Source organism: Prionailurus bengalensis, chromosome A1, assembly GCF_016509475.1.
Source record: "Prionailurus bengalensis isolate Pbe53 chromosome A1, Fcat_Pben_1.1_paternal_pri, whole genome shotgun sequence".
Taxonomy (NCBI): domain Eukaryota; kingdom Metazoa; phylum Chordata; class Mammalia; order Carnivora; family Felidae; genus Prionailurus; species Prionailurus bengalensis.
Window position 1 is genome coordinate 181,730,989 of NC_057343.1, and position 25,913 is coordinate 181,756,901.

Consider the following 25,913-nt stretch of genomic DNA (forward strand, 5'->3'; position numbering starts at 1 on the left):
TAAGGACCCAAGCAAGGCATTCCTAGTTCCTCTCTGGCAGGATGGCCACTGGGAAGGTTGTCCTTGAGGGGTCACAGGCCTCCCACCGTTAGGGCCTGCTAGCAGAGAAAGGCCCTTTTGCTTTATGTAGCTTGTGTGGTAGGAAGATGGAGGGGGCAGTAGAACCTTGACTTCTTCACAAATCAAGACTTCAAGACTGGGACTGTGTGTGCAGCTAGTTTCAAGGCGGGAGCCCCACCTTCAGTCCTCACTGACTAAGAATAATAGTAATTTGTGGTCAGTCAGTAGCCATCCCTATATGCTAGGCACTAGATTGGGTGTTTATTGCAACAATCCTGTGAGATAGTATTCTACCAATTTTACAGGGGAGGAAACTGAGTCTTCAGAGGTTAAGAGCCAAGGCTTAGCTAGAAAGTAGAACAGTTGGGATTTAAAGCAGCGTTTGTTTTTTGTTTTTGACTCCAAAGACCATAATTCAAAAAAGGCCTGATGTTTTTCCTGAATAGTAGCTTACTATTTAATATGCACTTGTTAGTGACCGGCACTGCCCAGCACTTTACATGTAAACCCGTCTGGAGCCGACAGACGCAGCTCTAGGAAGATTTTGTGGGAAAGGCCGCCATCTAGTGGCCAAACTGCAAGCCCAGCATTTTCCAGGAAGAAGTGATCGCTGGGGAACGTGGGGCTTTGGGAAACAGGAGAAGTCAGTGCTGGTGCAGCCTTGCTTTTGGAGGGCTGCTGCACAGTCATAGTGCCAGCTCTGGGCGTCAGAGGAGGCTCAGGCTGCCCAGCTGCCTCAGGATGGAAGGTGGGACTTGGGTGTGGCAAACCAGAATTGTCCTGGAAAGTCCCAACTTGGGCCCCTCAGAGGCTCCCTAAAGGTAAGCCTTAGACTTCTTAAACCCCTCTCCTGAGGTGTTGAGTACTTTCACTGGAGTGGGATGGGGAGGAGAGACGTTGGTGCACATGAGGCTTTCCTTGGAGAGCTACACTGGGATCCTGCCCTTGATGCTCTGTGTCGTACAGACACTATCCCCAACACGCAGGGAGTCCCACAGCCTCGTCCTCCCTTCTCTAATGGTGTTCTGAGGAGCTCTCCTTCTGTTCTCCCCAATCGCCCCAGTTCAGGTTCTCAATCTGGGCTGGTACATTCGGGCTGTTACAATTTCCCAGGCTCTATTCTGTTGGCTCCCCTTTACTCCCTTCTTTGCTTGTGGAAGGATTTCCTAATCGTGGAGGGTGGAGGACCCCATGTAGGCCCCCTCCAGCCCTGCAGGATAATGTCCAGCTTCCTGGCCTGATTTTCATTCCTGCTTCAATCTCTCCCACACTCCTCATCCCAGGCCCGCGCCACCTGTTGGGCTCTGACTTGGTGCTTCTCAGTCCTGGCAAGGCTGCACATGAAAATCACATGGGGAGCTTCCATGCCTCCCCGTGCCCACAGCCCTGGAGATTCTGGTTTAATTGACCTGGGACCTGGAGGTCGTAGGTATGTTTCAAAAGCCCCCAGCTGATTGTAATACATGGCCAGGGGGCTCATGCATAGCCATTGTTCCAGCCTTTCTGGACTTCTCCCCAGTCGACTTGCATATTTTTTTCTCTCTCCTGTGTCTAACACATACTTCCCTCTCAGCCCAGAGTGCCCTCTTCCACCTTTTCCAAATGACACTCTCTTACCTGTGAAGGCTCAGCACAAATGCTCATGGAGAGAACTTGCAGCCCTCTCCTCTAGGCTTCACATTTTTGTTTATTTTCTTTTAGAGAGTGTGTGTGTGTGGGAGGAGCTGAAGGGGAGAGAGAGAGAGAGGAAAGAGAACGAACATATCTTGAGCAGGTTCCATGCTCAGTGTAGAGCCCAACTCGGGGCTCAATCCCATGACTCTGGGATCATGAACAGAGCTGAGATCAAGAGTTGGACGCTCAACCGACTGAGCCACCCAGGCACCCCATGGGATGCACATTTTTATGCATCACTTCTATGTGCCCTTGAGCCTACTGTGTCCCATTGATTGGCTTGTTTCTCCTCACACCTTGGACTATGAGATCTTGGACCGTGAGATACTTATCTTTGTATGCCCAGCTTCTAACATGCTGGACAAAATTGTGCTCGGTGATTGAATATTGATGGATATCAACATTGATGAGTGTCTTTCTCACATAGTCTGTCTTCATGTTGCTGAGACCTTCGACCTTGCAAATGTCAATCTTTCTGAAGAGCCCTTGAGGCTATGAACCAGGGTTTCACACTGAGAGTACCTGTTCATGTTCCCTAGGTCTGGAAGAGTGGAATTGCCACGTGGAGTGCGATTTGAGGGAAGGTCCTCCTTCATCTTCCCAACCCCTGCATAAAAATCTCACCCATGTGATGAATGGCTCATTCCTCAATTTTCACACTTAGAAAACCTGTGCCTGGAGCAAAGATTTAAAAGTAATAAAAACTAACATTTCCTGAGTACTTAGCATACGTTAGTGATACATACAGTATCTTATTTAGTCATCATGGCAGCCTTGTTCTTACTAATCCTCACGTACAGGTGAGGGAACAGAGGCTCTTGGACATGAGTTACATGTAAGAGACTGCTTGGGCTCACTAATATCCAGTCTTCTCTTCTGAAGGTCAGAGTCAAACTACATTTTCTAGTCTCTCTTGCAGCAGGTGGTCCATGGATATATGAGAATGGAGAGGCTATGTCTCATTTTCAGGTAGGGCCCATTCAAAATAAAATAGTTACACACGTGGTCTTGGGTCTTGTGTCATCAACCAGCTCAATGGAGAGGATGTTGAAGATTCTGAAGACCTAGAAGACTGAGCCACAAGGTGAAAGGAGGCTGGGGCCCTGAGTGACTGAATGGAGCAGAGCCATTCCCATCCCTGACCCACAGTGGATGACTATATGAGTAAGAATTCAACTTTTTTTGTGTTAACTTATGCTGGGTATATCTCTTATACAACAGCTATTACTATTTACTCTAATGTAATCATCTCAAGCTCCCATGTTTAGGGAGTCATGGAGTTAGAACATGTTTCCAGGCAGGCTGTCTTTGCACAATTCTATCCCCTGCACTGCCTTTCCAGAATTCTGTATCAAGGTACAAATGCTCTGGGAGAGGTCAAGAATTTCCTCCCGTCATTCTAGGACCATTCTAGCCTGAGAAAAGGCAGGAGAGGATTTTTACCCAAGGCTGTCTTCCCCTTCCATGTTACTGATTCATGTGTGTGTATTGTGAGGGCTTGGACTGGTCTAGGTGTAGGAGGAAACTCATAGATAATTCAAAGATGGTTGGCATACAAGAGGAGAGTTTCAGGTTCTAGTGAATTTCTGGTGACATTTGTGATTCCCTGTCTGCCACACTATTTGGCCACCCCTTTGGGTCTACCTGCCACCTAAGAGTCTGGTTGGGGCAGGGGAGCTCTGGGCTAAACAAGCTCCCCACTGGCTTCTTGCCTGTGATTAACTGTCATGTTTTGTCCCACTGGCTGCTTCTACCCAGGGTGACACAACAGAGTAACACCTTTGTAGCCCCCAACAAAACAGGATTCAGGCTGGCCCCATGATCAGTTGGAGGCTGCTCTGTGAGTATATATCCAAGTGACCCTGACACCATTCAGATTAAAGGCAGGTAGCAGCTGGACCAAAGCACATAGGAGGAACTGATTCCTGCCTCCCTCCTGAAGGGAAATGGTGCAAATTCACGGCACTTGGCAAAAGTGTTCACATATGCTTCTGAGAGGGAAGTTGTCTGAAACGTGTTTGTTCCCCTGTGTGGTTTACTGAAGCCTCGCCTGTTGTGCTGATAATGCTAACAGGGCCCATGAGACTTGACAACCTGGTGTAAAGCAGGCCAGCCTTGCCTCTCTCTCCCTTTCCTTCTGCCTGGGGAAACCACCCCTGGCCTGGCTGGATGACTGGGAAGGCAGCAGTGACTCGAAGCACTGGAAGGGTCTCGGTGGTGTCCTCCCTAGACCTCCTGGGGAGGCCTTGAAGTCAGCCACAGCTAGGCTTGAATCTTATTCCACCACTTACTGGCTGTGGATAATTGGCTTTAGTTTCCTCACCTGCAGAATGAATGCTACCAGGAGCTTGTCCTTGCAATCCAGCCACTCAATGCACTTCCATTTCCTTCTGAAGTCCCAAATGCCTTCATATCAGGTCAGTGGCCACCAGCCTTCTGCTTCACCTCACACAGATGACCACGTCAGCCATACTGTGTCCAGAGCACTTGTTTATGAAAAGACTCTCTCTTGTTTTTAATGAAAGAAAGACTGAAGGGTTTTTTTTCTTTTTAATCTGTGCATCTTCCGGTTCCTGCTAACCTCTTTTGAGTTCAGACTGTCTCACCACAGATCCTTTGGATATTCTGTTCCCTAGGTCTGGAATGCTTTTTAGTCTCTTCACCTGGTTAACTCTTTCAGCCCCCAGCAACTTCTGTGATGTTCTCACTCTAGGTCACCTCTCCAGTAATGTGCTTCCATAGCTTTATACATCTATCCTTCTTGGCGCTTAATACCCCTGCCATTTTCACTGCTTAGTGTAATGATTTGACTATCATCTGTTTACATCCTTGGCCCTTAGTTTCAAGAGGCGAGGACCCATGTTTATGCCTGCCCACCTCCTTTATCCCCAGAACTTAGCACAGGACCTGGCACATGACAAGCTCTCTCTATAATGTTGCTGAATGAATGAAAGGTGAGGATTAAATGAAAATATTGTGTGCAGAGCACTTAGCACTGTTCTTGGCATTAGTAAGCATCAATAAATATTAGCTATTGATTATGGTATTCCTCTGTGGCCTTGGTGGAAGAAAATTCATCTAAATCATAAGTGTTCTCCTTATTTGGGTTGCCCCAAGTGTGCAAATATGGGAGTAAATTAATCTGGAAGAAAATATAAACACACACAAATACATGCACATCTCCCAGTGAGGTGAGAGGGTTTGCCCTCACTTCCTGTCAGCACTTCCTGGAAGTAGAATGTGGCATCAGGGAGAAGCCTGACTGTCCCTTGAGGGCTGGAGGGACCCACCCATGCATGGATCCAGCCCCAGGCCCAGACTTTTCTCACTTCTGATCCATGCAGAAAAGGGGGCTGCAGATGTAGGCAGAGATCATTCTAGCACTCAGAGCAGTTTGGGGAGCATTGAGCTGCCTTCTAACAAAAGTTCCTCCCAAAGTTTGAAATACCAGCTCAGCCTGTATGTCTAGGAAGCTCCCTTTTCCTCCATCAGCCTTTACATTTTCCTCACCTCAAAGCATTTCCACAGAAGACCAGTGTCCACAGGAGTTTTAGAGACTTTATTTATGTATAAACAATTTAAACACTTTGCCATAAATTATCTTTGCCTGTCCCTAGTCTTTGCTTAGCAGCAAATTAAAATTAATATAAAAACTCGATGAACAATTCATACATGTATATTACAAAAAAGTTCCTGTACCAAAGTTCTTATTAGACTTTTTTTTTATTTTTTATTTTTTTGTGGTTTTTTTTTTTTTTTTAATTTTTTATTTTCTCTCCTCGTGGTGACTGTCATGTGATTGTCTCAGTTTCTGGACCAAACAAACACACTAATAATTTAAAATCTGAAACGGTGATTGTGCCTTGAGGCTTATGTATGTACAGGGTGATCTGAAGTGGTGCCCATTAGCAAGAGTGTCACAATGCCACACCTCTACTGCAACTGATACCCACGAACTACGGAATCTAAACAGACTACACCCTGTAACTGCGTATTACTGTCCACAATGGAATCTTCAAAGACAAAAGAGTATGAAATTTATCTGTAGTGATTATAGCCACCATTTTGAATTAAATTGTACACTCTGCGCTCAAATAAATTAACTCAGGCCGGACTAAGTTGGGACCTGAGAGTTAAGTGCTGAACGGTATTATCTCGCTTTGATTTTTTGATAGTAATTTCCTTTTTTGTGTGTGTGTTTTTAGTTTTTTTTTTCTTTCTTTAAAAAGTATTTCCAGTGCTCACTCTTTCACTTGTATCCCCCCCTCCCCGGTCGCTACACACAAATCACCCCCAAAGTCGTGTTTTCAATGCACCTGTACTGGTTGAAATGAAAACGTCTGTGGTATTTGTCCAACAAGCAGTCTGAATCGGTTTCCTCAGCTGGTCTGTGACGCTGGCCCTGGTGGATGTGTCTGCGTCGCTCACGTGTGGATGAGTGAGGTAATAGAATAGGAGGCCTTCTCGTCTTCACGTCTTTGTTTTTCAGTCGTGTGTACATGTTTTGTTTTTTGTTTTTTGTTTTTTTTTTGTGTTTTGTTTTTCTGTTCTCTTGTTCCTTTTAGACATTTCGCGTCTTTTTTTTTTTTTTTTTTTTTTTTTTTTTTTTTCCTGTGTAGACCCAGAACAAGTGGGTCATATTTTAGGGGAACTTGAAACATTTTGTGTGTTTGTTCATTCATTCATTTGTTTTGTTTTCCTCAGAATTTTCAGCCAGGCTTTAGTCTACTTCAGAATGTGGGACTTCTTGCTTGGATAGTAGCATTTGAACTCAAAAAATGTGAGCTTCCTTGCCACTTGGTATCCTAAAGCAGCCCGGCCTTAGTGCCCCTGTTAGGTCTTCATCTCCTTAGGAGAGGAGATAACAGTTACTCCCGCCAAGCCATCCAGACAGGGAATGGCAGCAGATTATTTTGTTACCTCTTTCCCATCTCATTCTGTCTTAAAAACTGGATGTTGCTGCTACTGTCTGCAAGCTCTGGGTATTGCTCTACAGGAAGCACGTAATACCCCTCATAACCTTGCACACGTCCCGTGCTCAGGAGCTGCTGCTTCTCGCCCTCAGTCCACAGGCGGCTCCCCTCTCGCCCATCCCTGGCTTTCTGCTGCTCCTTGGCCCAGGCAGTGCCCAGGGCCCTCTGTCTCGCCTGGTCCAGGACGCGGGCCTTCTCTTCGTCCAGGGTGTCGGGGGTGAGGCCGTAGCGGATACTGAGCAGCAGCGTGGAGTACTGGAATTCAATGTTGGTGAACCTTCGAGTCCTGCCGTTGACTAGCAGTGTGGGCTGCGACACGGTCACATTTACCCCGCTCTCTAGCACCTTGCGGCCGATGGTGGTGCCCAGTGTGACCAGATCACCGTCGGCCGAGCCAATCTTCACAAAGTAGTGGGTGTCCTTGCCTTCAATGCTGTAGTGCATCTTGTCCAGGTAATAGGCATTGTTCAGCACGGAAGCCACCTTGCGGCTGTCCTCGCTGGCAATGCTGGACACGCCGGTAGTCACTTGTCCTTCTTTGATGGCAAACATGACGCCTTTGCCGATGATGGGTGTGGTGGTGGCAAACCAGTGGCCTGCTTTCTCTCGGATGTTGGCATGGAGCTTTTTCGAGATAACTTGCCCTTCCAGAGCCATGAAGGCCTGATTATGCCTCTCAGTTGTCTGCTGGACACCTGTAATGAGCTGTGGGCAGAAGAAAACACAGAAGGCTGAGATGATGGTCTGGGCAGCTCTTTGCATGGGCCAAGAAGCTCATTAAAAAAAGGCTCAGAAAGGGGAATGCTTGGACTCCCTGTAAGAACTAGTCTTCTATCTGTAACGATGCCAGCTAATACGTCCTACCTTTTGAAACTAGCAGAGGCTGGCTGGTTCCCAGTGCTCTGATGGTGTGACCTGTCCGCCTTGTAACCGTGACCCTAACTAAAAAGACAGTACAGACGTTTGCCACCTTGCTGACATCTATACCCAGGCCTACCCACTTACCATGTCTCTCCATTATTGGAGAAGAGAGAGTCACTCTGCCCTCAGATGGTTTGGCAGCTGCCTTGCACACTTCAGACCCAGGACTATCCTGACCTGTAGGGCAGGGTGTTTGTTTGAGAAGCTATGAACCCTGCTGCTGTGACCTAGATTTTTTTCGAGGCCAATGCCCTGAGCATTCATTAACTTCCTTGGGTTAAGACCTTGCTACTCAAAGCATGGCTAGCAGCAGAAGAATCGCTGGGACCTGCCTTGTTAGAAAAACAGAATCTCAGGCCTTATTCCAGGCCTACTGAGTCAGAAGCTACATCTTAACGAGGCATACCCTAGGTGGTTTGTGTGCATATTAATGTTTCAGAAGCACCAGACTAAGAGGTTCTGGCACTGTGGGCCAGAGGGAATATCCCTGGGCTTTGAGTCGTTTGCTTTGGATCCTAGCCCCAGTTCTGCAGAGGGACGAAATCACCATTATCTCCTTGGCCTTGAGCTCTCTACTCACAAATTACAACTCCTCTCAATTGGTGGTTGGGGGACAGGCTGGGATAATGGAAGAGGCTGTGTTTGGGAGGTAATAGCACTTAGATAAATGAGAGAAATGATGGCTATTCATCCACTGAGTGGTCCCCGAAGGGCAGAGCTGAGAGGACGTTGTTCTCAATTACCCACCAGCTCCTCCTTGTCTCTCTCTAGTTACACAGTGTGGATGATTATTCAGAGCAGCTGAGACCTTTCAGACTTTTATGTTGCTGGGCACTGTTCTGTAACAGGGGTTATCTGAACACTGTTGCCCACCCCTCCTGTCTGACCGTGCCAGTGTCTCCGCAGCACCCAAATGGAAACTGACCACCTCTCGGTCATCACTGAAAGACCCAAGCACAAATTATGTTCTGAAAACTCAATCTGTATACATTTGGGCCATAAAACGCTGAGGTTTTATGTCAGGCATAAAAATGTTCTTTAATGGGATAGAAACTGCAAACCACAGTTATATTATGTCCCATAAAAGCCAAAAGGGTTATGATCTTATAGGCAGTGCAGATGGTAGGTTGCTACTAGGTTTCTCGGTGCTATTGTTAATCAAGGAGTGACTCAAGGGTATATACTGAACAGATAATGATACCACAATTAAGGTCATAATTGAGGTTGGGAAGAAATATTTGCTGCGCCAGACAGGTGATAGCCCTGACATTCGCTTTCCTGGGAAGTCACAATGTTTCAGGCACCTTTTTATACCCAGCTCTGATGTTTTCCTCCCCTACTGATGTGCCCTTGGCTCCCATGCGGTTCTGTCTGCAACAGGGAATGAGGACAATAATTCATATTCTTGGCAGGAACCTCCGCTTACCTGTCCATTCTCACTGGCTTGACTCTCTGACAATTCATAGGGAGGAGGCACGAAATACATTTTGGCTCTTGGGAAGCCAGGAATTATGTTGCTAAGCTGAAATCCAAACATCACAAGCCAGCTTTTCACATCTATGGTGGAAACAAAAATAAAGATTTCTGAATCATGATGGATGGAAAGCAGTTGAGGATCTTGGGGAGAGAACAAAACAAAATGGGTGGTTGGGTGTGGAGTCCAGCAGGGGAGGGAGGCAAGAGCTTGTGAAGGTCTCCTGGTCTGGACCCAGAGCTGCTTTACATGGGTCCTAGGAAGGATGTTCTTCCAACCTTGGTCACTTGATAACCCCCATGTGGTGATGTAGGAGGCCAGTGCTGGCTGAAGATCTAGTTTTGATTCCCCTTACTTTGTGACCTTGGGTAAGTTCCTGCCCCTCTCCAAGTTTCAGGTTCTTCAGATGTGAATTGGGATGATAGCTAGACCAGTGTTGTTGGGTTGTTGTGAAGGTTGAAGGAGAAATCCATGTAAAGGACTTGTCACAGTACCTGGGACATAGCTAGCTCAATAAATATGAACTCCTTCACTTGGCAAGTATTTAAGGAGGCATCTGTGATAGGCCAGTTAATGTGTTTGGAAGATGGACATACAATGATCAACTAGATGGATAAGTGATGATTATTAACACTACGTAAGACATTGGCAGGGGTAGGAGGCTGCCCTGAGGCTGGCTTTTTATAGAAAGGGTGTTCCAAAGGTATATGGAAGGCCCAAAGTCTTCTGGCTCCTGAGACCCTTTTTTTCAGGTACCTACTCTTCAGAGAGAGGCCAGGAGAGTGCTCTTGCATGCCCAGAGTAAGACTTCCCTTCCCCTGCCAGGGTCATGACTGAGTCCCTTGTTTTGGGAATTCTATCTCTTGCCCCATGGTCCTGCTGTCCATTGACTGATTCAGGCTCTCAGAGTAAGGCCGAGGCCCTCAGGCTGCCTTGTCTCCTTTCACAGTGATCAGCAGAGAGCCTGGGACATGAATCCCTTGAGCACTCAAAGTCTCACTCATGGCACCGGCCTGGAGCCCAGCAGGAATCTCCCTTTTATGCTCCTTATCCCTGTTTATAATGGGTACCCCAACATCATGCCCTATGTCTCTCCACTTCTCCTACCGTTGCTGGGCCTGGAGGTACAAGTGCTCCTTGTTGCAGTCATTACTGACCCCTGGGCCACTCACTCACCTGCAATTTCTTGGTGATTTCCTGCTCCACTGTCCTTCTCTCCACCTGTTTCTAAATTCGTTCTTAGTGACTTCCTTATATAAGGATTAATCCTTCCAACTTTCTGGCCTCTTCATTCCTTCGATGCCCCCTCCCCCAACCCCCATATTCATCCTCTGGACCCTGTCATCACCAATGATTCTGATCTACCATTATCTCAATCATGCACATCACCCTCTGACCACCACCTGGACTCCTTTCTAGTTTACTCATTTTGTAACTTGACACCCATGCTCCTTGATCCTCTCTCCCCCTCCCTGGGACCTTCAAAACCTCCTGAGCTTCTTGTCCCTGTTCCTCAACATGTTGGTCTTTTTTCTTACCTAGCACATATCCATAGCCAATCATTAGAATCATTCCTTGCATATATTCCCAGATCCTGTGTCCCGTTCTCACTTTATCACTTGCTCGGTGAAAATCACAATTTTGGTTAAATCCACATGTTTTCCCATTCCTTATTTGGACCTGTGCAGCTGAATATGTCTGGAGAAACAAACTTAACTACACTGACTGGTGTCCCTTTAAATTCTTGACCGTGAACCTCAATTGTGCCTTCCCGCTGCCTGACAATATTCCCTTCCTCCATCAGTCAATCTCCCATTCTGCTGGGTGATGTTACATTTCTCCTCTCCCCTAACACCCTCAACATCTGCTTTCCCTTCTCACTAGAGCAGCTGACATTGTTTCCTATTCTGAAAACAAAAACAAAAACACCCTGATGCAGCCAGAGGAGAATTCCCCTAAACTCTCATCACATTTACTGGCCTTCCAGCATCGGTACCCGTATTTCCCACCTTTTTCTTGTTAATCTAGATGAGCTGTTAAAGTCAACCCTCCGTGTGTGCAGTTGGTAGCATCTTTTCTTGCCCACCCAAGGATATCACTCCAGCAATTCTCTCTCTCTTCCCCATGGCACCAAATTATTCCCTCTTCCAATGGATCAACCCTGTCAGCATACAAAAACGCTACCAAATGTCCACCTTAAAAGAAATTCCTGGGGCACCTGGTGGCTCAGTTGGTTAAGTGTCTGACTCTTGATTTTGTCTCAGGTCATGATAGCATGGTTTGTGAGGTGGAGCCCCATGTTGGGCTCTGCCTGACAGCATGGAGCCTGCTTGGGATTCTCTCTCTCTTCCTCTCTCTGCCTTTCTCCACCTTATGCATCCACGCTCTCTCTTTCTCTCAAATATTTATATTAAAATTTATATTAAAAATTATATAAAAATAAATTTATTGTCCCTATTCTCCCATTTGCTACCATCTTTTCTTTCACTCTCCTTGATAAAAACTTCTCAAGATTAAAATAATTCTTTCCACTTCTTGTTTCCTATTCTCCTTTGAACCAGACTTTGTCCCCAACTATTCCACTGAACCAACTCTTGTTAAGGTCATGAATGACCTCCATGTTGCTAAGTCATATGTTAATCTTGGGTCCTTATCTTATTTGACTTATCAGAAATATTTGACAGGTTGAATGCTCCTGCTTTCATTTTCTTCTTGACTTTCTGGCCAACACATTCACTTGCTTGTCCTTCTCCTACTGTGGTAGCCATTCTTTGTCCCTTCTTGGTTCCTCTTCATCTGCCTCATGATCTCTTTTTAAAAAAAATTTTTAATGTTCATTTGTTTTTGAGAGAGAGAGTGTGAGGTGGGGAGGGGCAGAGAGAGAGAGGGAGACACAGAATATGAAGCAGGGTCCAGGCTCTGAGCTGTCAGAGAGCTGGATGTGGGGCCCGAACTCATGGACTGCGAGATCATGACCCGAACTGAAGTTAAACGCTTAACTGACTGAGCCACCCAGTTTCCCCCTCCTGATCTCTTTAATGTTGGAATGCCCTAGACTCAGTCTCTGAACATCTCCACTCTATCTACTCTCACAAACATGGTTATCTTATCCATCCTTAGGGCCCTAGCTACCATCTAAATGCTGATGCTGACTCCAAAATTTTTATCTCCATCCTGTGTCTCCCCTTGAACTCTAAACTAATATATCTAATTACATTTCAAAGTTTTGTCCAAAACTGGACCCCTGATCTTCCTCCCCAAACCTGTCCCATCACAGACTTTTCCATCCCAGATAATGGCCCCACTCCAACCTTCCAGCTACCATCCTTAACTCCTTTCTTTTCCTTGCTCTCCACATCTAAATCTACTGATAAATCCTCTACTTTTTTTTATTGAGGTAATATTCACATAACATAAAATTCATCATTTTAATCATTTTAAAGTGCAGAGTTCAGTGGCTTCTAGTATATCCACAATGTTGTACAACCATCATTACTCTTTAATTCCAGAACATTTTCATCACCTCAAAAAGAAGCCTTATACCTATTAGCAGTCGTTCTACATTCTCCTTTCCCCTCAGTCCCTGACCACCACCAAACTGCTTTCTATCTCTGTGCATTTGCCTATTCTGGACATTTCTTATAAACGCAATCATACAATATGTGACCTTTTGTGTCTGGCTTCTTTCACTTAATGTATTCAAGGTTCATCCTTGTTGTAGCATGTACCAATAGTTCATTTCTTTTTATGGCTAATAATATTCCATTGTTTGTATATACCACATTTTCTTTATCCATTCATCAGTTAATGGATATCTGGGTAGGTTTTACTCACAGATTTTTGTTTGAAAACCCATTTTCAGTTCTCTTGCTTATATACAAACTTAGGTGTGAAATTGCTGAATTGCCGAGTAAAGGGTGAAATCCTCTACTTTTACTTTTAAAACAGACCCAGAATCTGTGTCCATTTCTTGTCACTTCACCACCTTGACCTTGGCCCATCATCCCTCACCTGGACTTCTAAGTGGCCTCCCTGCTTCCATCTTGCTGCCCCACAATGTCTTACCAGCATAGCAGATAAGACAGAACCAGGCTTTATTTTATTTTTTTTATTTTAGAAAGAGAGAAGTGAGAGAGCATAAGCAGGAGAGAGGGGCAGAGGGAGACGGAGAAACCCAAGCAGGCTCCATGCTCAATGCAGAGCCTGACGTGGAGCTCAATCCCATGACCCTGGGATGATGACCTGAGCTGAAATCACGAGTCAGACATTCAACCAAATGAGCCACCTAGGTGCTCCCAGAACGAGCCTTTAAACCTGGAGTAGACCATGCCATGCCTCTGCTGAGAACACTCCAGGAAACCCCCTTTTTTTCTCAGTGAAGAAGCCAAAGTCTTCCTACTGGTCTATAAGGGCACTCATTATCTGTTGGACCTCAGGTTCTCCCTTTCTCTTCCTTGCTCACACAGCTCCAGCCTTGATGCTGTTTCTGGAACATGTCAGGCACACACTCATCTTGGCTTTGCATCGACAAACTCCTCTGCCCAGAGTGTACTTCCCTAAAAGTATTTTCTGGTTTTCTGACCTCTTTTAAGTCTTGTTCAAATGTTGCCTCTTCAATAAGACAAACCCAACCACCACATTTAAAATCTGTCCCCCTTCTCCACCACCAGCAATGCCAAGTCCCCTTACTCTGTTCATTGTCTCCACCCCTCTGTCCCTAAAGTAATCACATTCTAACACGCTGTATCATTTGTGTACTTATTGTTTACTGTTTGTCTCTCTCAGAATGTAATTTCCTTCCAGGCAGGGAGGTAAAAGCTTTGTTTTATCAGCTGATGCCCTCCCAGGTCCTATGATAATGCCTGGCACAAAATAGGTGATCGGTAAGTTTCCATGGAGTGAATGAATGAAAGAACACTGAATGTACGTGGCAAAAGCTGCCCTGACTAGTGTAAGTTTGACAGAGGAACTAATGGTACCTAAGAGAATACTTCTGAAGAGGTTAAGAAGACTTCCTGCCCTGGGACTGCTGTGAGGGTTTTAATGTTAGCTTTGCTACTAAATATATAGGCATAAAAGAACCTTCTGATGAGAGGGAATCTGGGATCCACAGTCCAACCATCATCCTTAGGCACAGACTAGTTCCTTCACTAACTTGGTAACTACTCTGTTAGGGATAGCCCATATAAGAGTCATTTAAGAATACAGATTTGCAGTTGCCTTAAGAAGTGTGTTTGCATCAAGCAGTGAGAAGCCTGTCTCTAATCCAGCAATGATCCTATATTTACAGAGCACCTATTCTGTGCAAGGTAGGTGCTGGCTGCTGTGGAGGATAAATTTCCCCACTTTGGATATTCATAGTTACTCAGTGCAATTGTTTTGCCATATCCAGGTATTTAGTTACTGATTGAAAAAACAAATCTGCCTGTTCCATTTAAGCCCATTTTATTTTTACTTTCTAATGTTTGTTTATTCATTCAAGTTTATTTATTTTGAGAGAGACAGAGCATGAGCAGGGGAGGGGCAGAGAGTGAGGGAGAATCCCAAGTAGGTTCTGTGCTGTCAGCACAGAGCCTGATGTGGGGGTCAAACTCATAGAACTGTGAGATCATGACCTGAGTCAAAAATCAAGGGTTAGACGCTCAACTAACTGAGCCACCCAGGCTTCCCTCAAAATAAATAAACTTAGGGGCACCTGGGTGGCTCAGTTGGTTGAGCATCCAACTTCTGCTCAGGTCATGATCTCATGGTTTCTGAGTTTGAGGCTTGCATTGGGTATTCTGTCAGCGCAGAGCTGGCTTTGGATCCTCTTTCTGTCCCCTTCTCTCTCTGCCCCTCCCCCATCATGTGCATGCATGACCCTCTTCCCCCCCTCAAAAATAAACAAACTTGACAGCACGCAGGTAAATGGGGAGGGGTAGAGAGAGAATCTCAAGCAGGCACCATGCTGTCAGCACAGAGCCCAATTCAGGGCTTGAATCCACAAACCATGGGATCATGACGTTGGCTGAAATCGAGTTGAATGCTTAACTGACAGAACCACCCAGGTGCCCTCACTTAAGTCCATTTTAAAAAAGAAACTTTATAGGGGCGCCTGGGTGGCTCAGTCGGTTAAGCGTCCGACTTCAGCTCAGGTCACGATCTCACGGTCCGTGAGTTCGAGCCCCGCGTCGGGCTCTGGGCTGATGGCTCGGAGCCTGGAGCCTGCTTCCGATTCTGTGTCTCCCTCTCTCTCTGCCCCTCCCCCGTTCATGCTCTGTCTCTCTCTGTCCCAAAAATAAATAAATGTTAAAAAAAAAAAATTAAAAAAAAAAAAAAGAAACTTTATGTTACTATCATAAATGGGAAAGCTGACTCACTTGATGCAAACAGAATAACTGTAAAATTAAAGAAAACAAAGCCATGCAATTAAATTAGAGAAGGATTTTTGTTACCTGAGGGAAGTCTCAGACCTGCTCTCTCCGTTAAAAGGGGGAGATTGGAAGTGTTAATGAGGTGTGAAGTACACACCAGCATTGGGTGGAGACTCTTTCCTAGACTGGATTGGAAGAATAAAAAGCACTAAAGAGGCGAACTTTCCTCATCTGTGTTTCCATGTTCTTTAATACCTCATCTGTGCACCATATAAAATCATCCTGTCTTTCATCAGGGGTACATAGGGTATGTGGGGAATTCCCAGAAAGGCATGAGAGGTCTTGCTCTCAAAGACTCTCCCCATCCTGATATTTTCACTGCAGGGACCCCTCCTTAGTACTCAGGAGATGATGTTGAGAACCCCCTGCCTTTGAGACTGGAAACTTTAATGGCCATTCGCATGAACACCCATAGCACAAGTCATCTACCTTCTTTTTCTTTCCTTAAAGTTTCTAACGTGGCTTAGTTTCGGAGTCTAAACCTATTCTGAAATGTTTATTCACATTCTCATCTCCTCCATTCTGCTAGAAGGCACTTTCAGCACCACACAAACACCCCTCTTCCTTTTTGAAGTAATTAGTGTTATCTGGTGACAGGCTCCCTAAATAGTCTGTAGAGAGGGAGCCACTGGGGCAGGAGCCAGCGGGGTGGATGCTCCTAATGGCTCATTACTGTCCTTCTCTCATGTTCTTCAGAGTACATGATTATGTTGGGGCCACGGAGCATACTGTCTGTCTCTGAAAACACTGTCAGAACAGCATCTTAGGTGTTAAGTGTAGATCTGAGAAGAGGGTAATGTGAGAAAGAGGTTGTGGCTCCCTCTTCACTTAGGGAAATTAAACTCCACAAAACCCTATCATGCTCACAGATGCCTGAGGTTTGTGAGCCCACAGACCCACCAGGGAGAAGAAAGGGTGGAAAGAAAATACAAGTCATGGCGGATGACACCTAGGACATTTGCTTAGCTCACATCTGTCTGGGGCTTCAGGTTTGCCGAACCAGTGCCACTCAGGCCAGAGTTTGGATCTGTTTCAGGGTGGATCTGGAGACCCCTCCCCACATTCCTTAGAAAATTATGCAAAGGTGGCATCTCCACCCCTCACCTATGAACTCCACCACGTTTGTGGCTGCCTGTAAATAACAAATGCATCCCTATCCTTTATTAGCCTTAGCACTGCGCTAGGCATTTCACACTTAAGGACTCATTTACTTTTCATAGCCCCATGGGGTGGGCGCTATTAGCACCCTTTTGCTGATGAAGAAATAAAGCCTCAGAAAGTTGAAGATCTCATCCAAGTCACACAGGAAGTGAGGAGCAAGGCCAAAACTGGGGTCTTGAGGTGTACCTAGGGTTCTAACATCGGAATGAACAGGCCTAAATTACAGGCCAGACATGGGGATGGGCACAGGTCCCCATTTGTTCGGGACTGAGGAGCTTCCTGTGATGTCCAAACTGGAAAAGACGGAGGCCCTGCAGGTTGTTGGGGGAGGGAGTCTGCCTCCCAGTATGTTTTTTTACATCCTTTCCCCTAATACCTGTTTATCACAGATACATTAATTGTCAACATATTACCTTAAAAAAATACTTGTTGGAAAGGGTGCTGCTTAGGAGCCCATGGGTGGGAAAAGAACCACTTCTGGCCTTCTTTCACCCCTCTGGATGGCTACACCTCTGCTCCAGCCTGGATGTCTAACGGGCACTCAACACTGTCCTCTTTCGTACTTGGTTCTCAGGAGGAAGCAGAACCTCCCCCCAGCCTCAGCAGCTGCCTCTTGCATTCAGAGAGCTCTGTTTCCAAAACATTCAATGATTTCTTTTGAGCACTGGAGAGAGAAGGTTCTGTTCTCTGTGTTCCTCCTGACTACATCTTAATTACTTCTGCTTAAATTGTGAGCGGCAAGTTCAACCACTCTGCTTGTCTCCTAAGTGGCAAATTAAGACTAATTTAGACGGGGTTTACAGATTAGCCAACATTCAAACAGCAGAGAATGATTTGGTGTTCTCTGCTGGGATCCTCTCTCCAGGGGGCAGCTCATCTTGAATGGGCAGCAGGTGTGGGCTTGTGCCTGCTATGACTCTGCCTGGGCCCTCCTTTCCCCAGCTTGGACTGTTCACATCAGCTCTATACACGTGCTTCTCTAATGCCACCTTTTATTTTAGACTCTTTTGAATGGTTTCTGGATTCGATTTTGTTGGACTTAGTTTTTTGATTCCCATTTATTGAGTCTCCATGAAGCACTGGAATGAGGAAAGGCATATTGCTTTTCAGAAAATTCTGATAATTCTTTATTGTCCTTTTCAGAAGAACCAGGAAAATAGCTGAGGGGGTCAGTGAGGTTGACTGTGCTCTGTGGATGATGTTGTTTGGGCCTTGGCAGCTCTAAGTGTCCATTCAGCCCACTCTGAGAAGGCTTCCTTTTTATTTGACACTAGCTGCCTCATCCCTAAGTTATCCAGGGCTTTGGGAAGCACAGTCTGGAGGGTGAGGGAATTCTTTTCCTAAGGCTAAGATAGGCATGGTCTACCTTCCTATTCTCATTGCTTCCTATGTCTTGAACACTCTTCGTTTCCTTCCACCCTTCATAAAGGTCTCTGCTCAAATGTTGTCTCCTCAGATAGCCCTCTGTGAGCACCTTTAATATAGGAGAACTTTCCCATCATTCTCTGACTAAAACCTTATCCTATTTTATCTCATAGCACTTATTTTTACCTGATATGTATATGTATGTTTTCCTGACAGGTCCTTTAATTTGAAACTGCAGTGAAATGGGGGATAAAAGTCATGCTGAGCCATGGGGAAGAGAGATCATGGCAGGACCTCTCAATGAGGTGTGGTGGGGAGAACAGGAGGGAACTAGCTTGCCCATAGTTCCTGTGCTCAAGGGGCACCAGCTGCTTCAGTTGTAGGGGGAATGCTGGGCTCAACTTCAAAGGCTCTGGAACTTGATAATGAGATACCACATGGCCACAAGTTGATCTTTAAGGTCATCTTTCTGTAGCATGGGACATTGAGGGCAGCCCTGTGCTCAACTAGTTGCTGCTTCCATTTCTGAGGGTGGGCAAGTGACCCCTGGTCACCTGAAGGTAAGGACCTTTTGGGTTTGATGTCTTCTTGGCTCATGGCCAAGAGCTGTGGGTTTCCCAGAACTTGGAGGGTCCTGGACTTGGGGTCCTTACTGTTTCTACTCTATAACGCATGGACAGGTGAGATGACCCTGGCTTCCTTGCTGAAAGTTGGTCTCTTTGCATCTATCCATCCATCCATCCTGATTTTCTTATTTTCCTGAGGATAAGGACTTTATCTTGTTCTCCACTGCATCTCTGGTACTTAGTCTATGTTAGATATTATGAAAATATTTGTTGAATGGGTGAATGGATGGAAGATAGATGGAGGTATGTGGATGGATGGATAGGGACCCTCATTTTACCAATTTCTCACTTTTCGTGAGGAAGTAGATTATTTGCCCTCCTCAGCCTCTCTATCCATACCCTTCTCCAAGCTTCCCATGTCCTTTTGACTTTTGTTCATAGTATTTCTTTAGCCTTGAGCTCATATCTGCCAACCCAAATCCCCTTCATTCTTCATGCCCAGTATGACATGAGGCCCTTCTATGCACTGTGTCACAGTTTTCAAATTTGAAGTCATCTACACACACATACACACCCCTTTGAGAGAAGGGCATTTGTCTTGTTCATCCTTGTATCCCTAGAATCTAGCATAATGCCACTGTACAAATGCTTGTTGAATAGGTAACAGACATCTATACAGTAGCACAGATTTAATTCTGCTTTGCATTATCATTGGCTGTTTGTGTTTGTATCTTGGCAGCCTGGTTGTGAGGTCAGGAACTGGGTCTTAGTCATCTCATGCCTATGGTTAATGCTTCATTTGTCAAGATAATAGTAATAGCATGAGCAGATACTCTTTTGTGAATATTGATTGTCTAAATTTGCCAGGCACTAAACTTTACCTGTATTAAGTACACTTACTTCTTGCAGTTACCCTGTGGGGTTAGTTTATTAGTGCCTTTCACAGAGAAGAAAACTACAGCTCAGACAGTTAAGACACTGAGCTCAAAGTCCTTTGGCTTGTAAGTAGAAGAGAATTTGAACCAGATATTTCTGACACCAGAGTCCCATTATTTCCCCCTTCATAAGTCTGCTTTCCTCTCTTGGGGTAGGAAGGGCTCTTATAAAAGCTATTTCAACTAAATGGGCTTGAAAATGGTCAGGACATCTTCAAACAGATCTGAAGACTGCTCTGTACTGGTGTCACGTGACTGTTCTAGATACTGTACAGACCAGTGTTTATAGCTCTCCAGGATTCCCCTGTCATCAGAAGTAAGACCTTCTTTTGAAGGTTCTGACAACCTACCAGGACAACCACCCCACAGGGAGCCACTGCCCAACTGAGGTGGTAAAGTCCTCACCTGTCACGTAGTTCTTCAAATCCAGCTCATTGCTGAGAGGATTGTTGCTCTTGAACATATACAAATTAAAGGGGGCTGGCTCCTTGCCCACGTTTTTCCACATGGTATAGTCTGGAGAGGTCCATCGTCCTGCCAGCACATCATAATCACGCTGAGTGAAGTGGACCAGCTTGGTCAGGGGATCATAGAGTCCACCATGGAAGCCAATGACCATCTGGAAGTCAGGGTTAGAGTCATAATAAATCTCCCCATAGGCCGTATACTGCAGTTGTTTGATCATGAGACCATTGATGCTGAACACAGCCAGAGGAGTGCCTGTGTTATCTGAGGCAACGTAGTACTCCTCCCCACTGCTGCTCTCCATGGCAAAGAGGTGACCTTGGAGGTCATAGTAGAGTGAGGTTATCTCTGAGTTGGAGTGATTATAGACATGGGTGATGCGGGTTGGGTTGTGAAGGTCAGAGTAGAAATACTGCAGGTGGTGGCCCAGGTTGGTCTTGTAGGAAGCCCGCCGCCCCACACCATCGTAGCGGTACTGGACACTCCACCCACTGGCCTTGTTGTAGGCTCTTGTTAGGAGACCCTTGGAGTTATACTCAAAGATGTCAGCCCCTCTCTGGCACAGATAGCCATCATCATCAATTTTGTATTGCACATCACCGAGTCTGGTTATCCTATCCCGGAGATCATAGCGCAGGGGCATAAGGCGCACACTATTTCCCGGGTTCAGCAAATGGAGGTTCCCATTGAGGTCATAGCTATAGCGCCAGGTTGGGCGGTCATTGACAGCCACACTCTGGAGCTGCCCATCTCCATCATAGTCATAGGTATACTTTGTGGTGTTAGCATAGGGCCCCAGTTTTAGCTCCCTCTTTATCACCCTTCCCATACTGTCATACTGCACCGTCATCCAGTACATAAGGGACCGAAACATCTCATACTGGACTTCCTTGATCCGCCCGTGGGTGTCAAAGTGTTTGCTGAGGGTCATTACAGCAGTGGTGATGATCTGGTTGATGTCATAATAGATGACTCCAAACTTGCCAAAATGCTCCACCTTGCCAGAAATTTCATCATAGCGGTAGAGGTCAACAGGAAGGGGAGTCTCACTTATGACGGGCTTGATGCTTGCAATCCGGAAGCTGTTGTCATGATAGGTGTAGTCAAACCTGGCATTGACCATGCCTTCCTCAGAGAACCTGTAGATCTGCTTGTCCACAAGTGGGCCAATCTTCCGGTACCTGATTGTGCAGGAGAAACCTCCACTCTGGAGACTGACCATTTTTAAAACACCAGTGGTCTCATCATACCCAAAAGTGACAGCAGTACTGTCATAGACAATCTCTGATAGCTTGGAGAGTTTCCCATACTTGTAGAATACCTGACGCCCAGTGCCCAAAAAGGACGTCTTGAGGATGCGGCCATCATCACTGTAGTCAAAAATGACTGAAGCATTGCTTTCAGGGGGATTATAAATGTTGCGGATGTAGCCAATGGAGGTATGGGTGGACATGCTGTGCCGGGCGACACTGGGCATGGTGACGGCGTGGAGACGGTCGGAGGAGTCATACTCAAATATGTACTGACGCTGACTCTGAAGCAGGAGGACCATAGACTGGAGGAAGGAAAGAGGGGAGGAACATATGATTTGGTTCTTTAGGACCAGGCACTCAAATGGACAGAATCTGTTCCATTCCCCAAAATGGTAATTCAAAAGCCATGGAAGGATGGGGAAGTTTATACCAGAGATTATGACTAGATTGATTTCACTGGGCATGCTAACTCTGATGGATCATGGTCACTACCCAGACCAGTGCTTCCCAAACTTTACTGTGCATATGAAATAACCAGGGATCTTGTTAAAAGGCAGATTCTGATCTAGTAGTTTGTTGGGGGAGAAGGGGGGATCTGACCTGAGAATTTGCTTTTGTAACAAGCTATCAAGTGATCCTGATGTTGGTTGGACCATACTTTGAGTAGAGAGGGCTTGAAGGACTGAGGTGATAGGCACTGAGTTTGCCTCCAGGCTCAAACAAGAAATCCTGTGATTGTTTAGAAATGACTACCATTGGCCCAGCAGGAGACAGGTATGACACACATACTATGTTTTGATCACCCCTCATTAAATCTAAAGAGAAGGTATATCTTCCATTTATAAAATACTGAGAAGATTACATAACCCAGAATCATCAAATTTGGGGGGGAATAAAATGGCCTCAAACTTCAGGCAATTGGGAGATTCTTGCCTTCTCTCATCAACCATTCTAGTATTTTGTGGCATAATGAGAACAGGATTCAGGGGTGACCAAAGGGACGACAGCCCCACTCTTATAGAGAGGGTCACAGCTCTGTCTACAAGTGACTACTGTAATTGCGAGGCAAGAAAGGAAGAAATAGAAATGGAACCCCTATCAAGGTGAGTACAGATGAGAGGTCCAGGCTGAGCAAGCCCCCGCCTAATGACTAGATGACCAGGACAGCCTTCATGAGTCTTGACTTGTGCCCCCAAGGGATTCCTTCCTTCCTTCCTTCCTTGATTTTATTTTTTATTTTTTTTAAATTTACATCCAAATTAGCATATAGTGCAACAATGGTTTCAGGAGTAGATTCAACCAAGGGATCTCTTCTTACTGCTGCTCCAACCTGACCCTTTCTCACACAAAGACCTGAATCTGGCACTTTCAGACACAGGGAATTAGGTAGAGAGAATCCATTGGCTGTTTCAGCCAATAGGTCAAGTAGGAGGATGTTGCTCTGTGTGCTTGAGATTTAAGCAAAATTCCCTACCCTGATAGCTTAACTTCAGGCAAGGCATAAATGAATCACTGCATTTCCAATTCATAAATAATGATTAGCCATGATACCAGTGGGATAATTCTGTCTGCTTCCGCAGCACTTTTTGGGGTTTTTTTTGGGAATAAAATTAGACAATCCATTCTTTTTGCCATTACTGAGTGTCTAGCACTTTTTTTCTTTTGGTAATAGTGATGAGCTATGAATAACATTTTCCTTCAGATTTTCCTCCCTCCCAGTGAGGATGGAAGTGTGAGGGGAGACCTTGTAGAGTCAAAGTAAAGATGTTCAATGTCTTATGGCAAAGCATATCAGGTCAGCTTAAAAAGAGGAGTGTGAATAAGGGAAAGCTCCAGCTGAGTGAGGGCAGCACTTTCACTTACCTTATCAAGGTAGGAGTAGCTCCACACTTTCCCATCAGCAAACATGCGGGACACAATTCGTCCCTGCTTGTCAATGTCTGTCCTTTCACTCATGGCTCCACGCTGAAGGCCAGCCAAGCGCCCATTGAAGAAGTATGAGACATTGACTGCTGCCAACCCACTACTGGGGAGCCAGAGGAATGGGCGCCCCACCTGGTCATAAATGATCCTCAGAGTGAACTTCCGGTGATCATCATAGATCTTTTCTGTCCGAATATTCCGGTCATAATCAATGGACAAGAGATTTCTTCCATGGACCTAAGAAAACACAATGGGCTTGGTATGAAAGATAACACCTGGGCATGTTGGCTTATATGGAGGACATGGCTGGCATGGCTAGGGAATGAGTGTGCGTTGGAGGAAGAACCCACCTTGAAGTTATTTAGAGTAGTGTTTTCTAAACTCCTTTACATCATGGTACACAAAGAAAATGGTAACATTTGTAGGGTGCACTAGGATACAAAATGAGGCTGCTTATGGTCAGGGATGACTAATCTGGGTATGGCTGCCCTGAGCAGTTATGTAGGCCATGTACTACACAATTATAAGGAATGCCATCATGTCATAGAGAGTGTGAATGGTGAAAAATGTGCACTGCACGAATTAGCCATACACAATAGCCCTGGGCACTGGGGTTCTGACTGTTCTGCCTGGCCACCTTGGAGAGCAAGATAATATGTATATTTGCACACTTTCAACCCTCTTGGTTTTTTTTTTTTTTTTGGCACATCACCAGCTGAGTAGCTAATGATATTTAAGAGCAGATGCCAAGATTTCTTCTGAAACTCAAGTAAAGGTAGCTAGGAGGGTGGGGAGGTTGTCTAAGAAATCCATATTTCACAAAGACCTGGGAATAAGAAGGCTTATTGCTATGTGAACCTCTTTACTTCTATCTAGAGAAAAATCTTGCCACTGTCAAGGATGCAAGATATCAGTGGAAGACCTTATCAGGGCTGGGGAATTCCAACAAAGGGAACTGATTTACTTAGATTTGAAAGGAATAGTGGAACACATCTAGACATAATTTAATATTTATTTAGAAGTTGATCTGAACAGTGAAGAGCATCTGTCCCAGAAGGCAGAGCTGGGTGACTAGACTCTGGTTAGGGGCAAAGGAGAGGGACTCTTGAGATTCAGCTAGTCTGGACTGGATAACTGGAAGTGAATAAAATGAGGCTGACTGAGCCCAGGTTCTTTCAACATAATTGGTTGCAAATCCAGACGTCCCTGGGGTGACTACTGAAGGCAAAGGAAGATGTACACAGGCAGAAAGAAAAGTAAGAGACATCTGGTACCTCCTTACCTTACCTAATAATTTAATAGCTCCTAACAATAATAATGATGATGGTGATGTTGATGATGGTGGTGGTGATAACTTTAACACATGCTGAGGGCTAGACATAGGCATTGTGTTAGGTAATTTGCATCTCTTGTCTGAGTTGGTGCCCACAAAGACCGCTTGACAAGTGAGGAAATGGCCTGAAGCAGACAGGTTACATACTTGCTCAAGGTCACATAACAATGAAGTGGTAGGGTTGGTCTGGAACTTAGGTCTTCAGACCTGATCCATTTAACCACTTAAACATTTAATCAGCCATACTGATTCATGTATTATATATGCATTGTTTGCCCTGAGGTGTGAAATGCTGAGGAAACTGTAAAGCATAGCATAGCCCCTGAAGTCTCCATGTTATAGCCTGAAAATACCACAGACTTTTGTTTTCTAGGGTGCCTCATTGTACACAGGTAAAGAACTACATTTCACAGCTTCCTCTGGAGAGATGGGTGGCTGACATGATGTAAGTGGTAGTTGTCATCTGGGTCTCCTGGGAACCTTAAAGGAGGATGACATAGCTATGATACAGGCACCCTTTTGTTCTTCCCACTCTCCTCCTTTACCTGGGTGAAATGTGGTTATGATCCCTGGAGTTCTAGCATTCACCATGTAAATATGGGTGACTTTGAGAATGGAAGTCTCAAGGCTGATGGTCATTCAGAGAGAGTCTAGATCCCTGTTGACCTAGGTGTCTTTAATGGTCATCCATACCAGCCATGAATGGCTCACCTCTAGACTCCTTTTATGTTATAAAAAATAATAAGGCCATATCTTATTTAAGCTCTTGTTATTTCTAATGCCTGTTACTAGCAGTTGAGACTGAACTAAACAAAGATAAGCCCCTCATACTTTGGCAGGTACTGTGCTGGGTACTTTATATACCTTATCCCAGTTTAATTCTCACAACATAGGTAGAAATTATTTTATATATGGGCAGTTGAACTCAGAGGGGTCATAAATCTAGATTAGTGGTGGAGGCTGGATTTGAACCCAGGACTACTTGACTCCTCAAACCATTGCTATTTCCATGGAGTCATCTCAGGGAGAAAGGGATAAAACACTTGAGATAGAACATTTTGGAAAGAAAATACATCAAAGCATGGATATAGGAATAAAGGTGGTGAGCTGTTGGGATTGAGACCCCCAACTTCAAGTGGAGGATTCATACAATCAAATGTGCAGCCATGGGGAAGAACAGTCAAGAAAGTAAAGGGAGAGTGGTAGGTTTTTTAAAAAACATATCCAAAAGTTAATGCAGTCAGAATTATTGAGGATCTTGATCCCAAATTAGAGTCACCATATCCAAAGGAAACCACTAGATGGGGTCAGAATGATAAATTCCTCTGGAAAAAGAAATTTGGCTTTATTGGGTTGCTTTGTTTGGAACAAATGCAGAAGGCCATCAAAATTCTTAA

At 45.2% G+C, this 25,913-nt stretch overlaps 1 protein-coding gene across 15 annotated transcripts in view; it reads right to left on the bottom strand.

The window, feature by feature from the left end:
- Window positions 1-5,272: 5,272 nt before the first annotated feature.
- Window positions 5,273-25,913, bottom strand: part of TENM2 (teneurin transmembrane protein 2) — a 1,251,785-nt gene continuing 1,231,144 nt past the window's right edge. For 14 of the 15 annotated variants that reach the window (XM_043596358.1, XM_043596374.1, XM_043596352.1 and 11 more), the window contains 4 exons: window positions 23,124-23,420; window positions 19,948-21,562; window positions 9,055-9,185; window positions 5,273-7,412 (listed from right to left, as the gene is read on the bottom strand). In XM_043596358.1, coding sequence (XP_043452293.1) covers window positions 6,651-7,412; window positions 9,055-9,185; window positions 19,948-21,562; window positions 23,124-23,420 — 2,805 coding nt within the window. In that variant the 3' untranslated portion in view covers window positions 5,273-6,650. The remainder of the gene's footprint in view (window positions 7,413-9,054; window positions 9,186-19,947; window positions 21,563-23,123; window positions 23,421-25,913) is intronic. The other variant, XM_043596450.1, reaches the window with a different exon arrangement.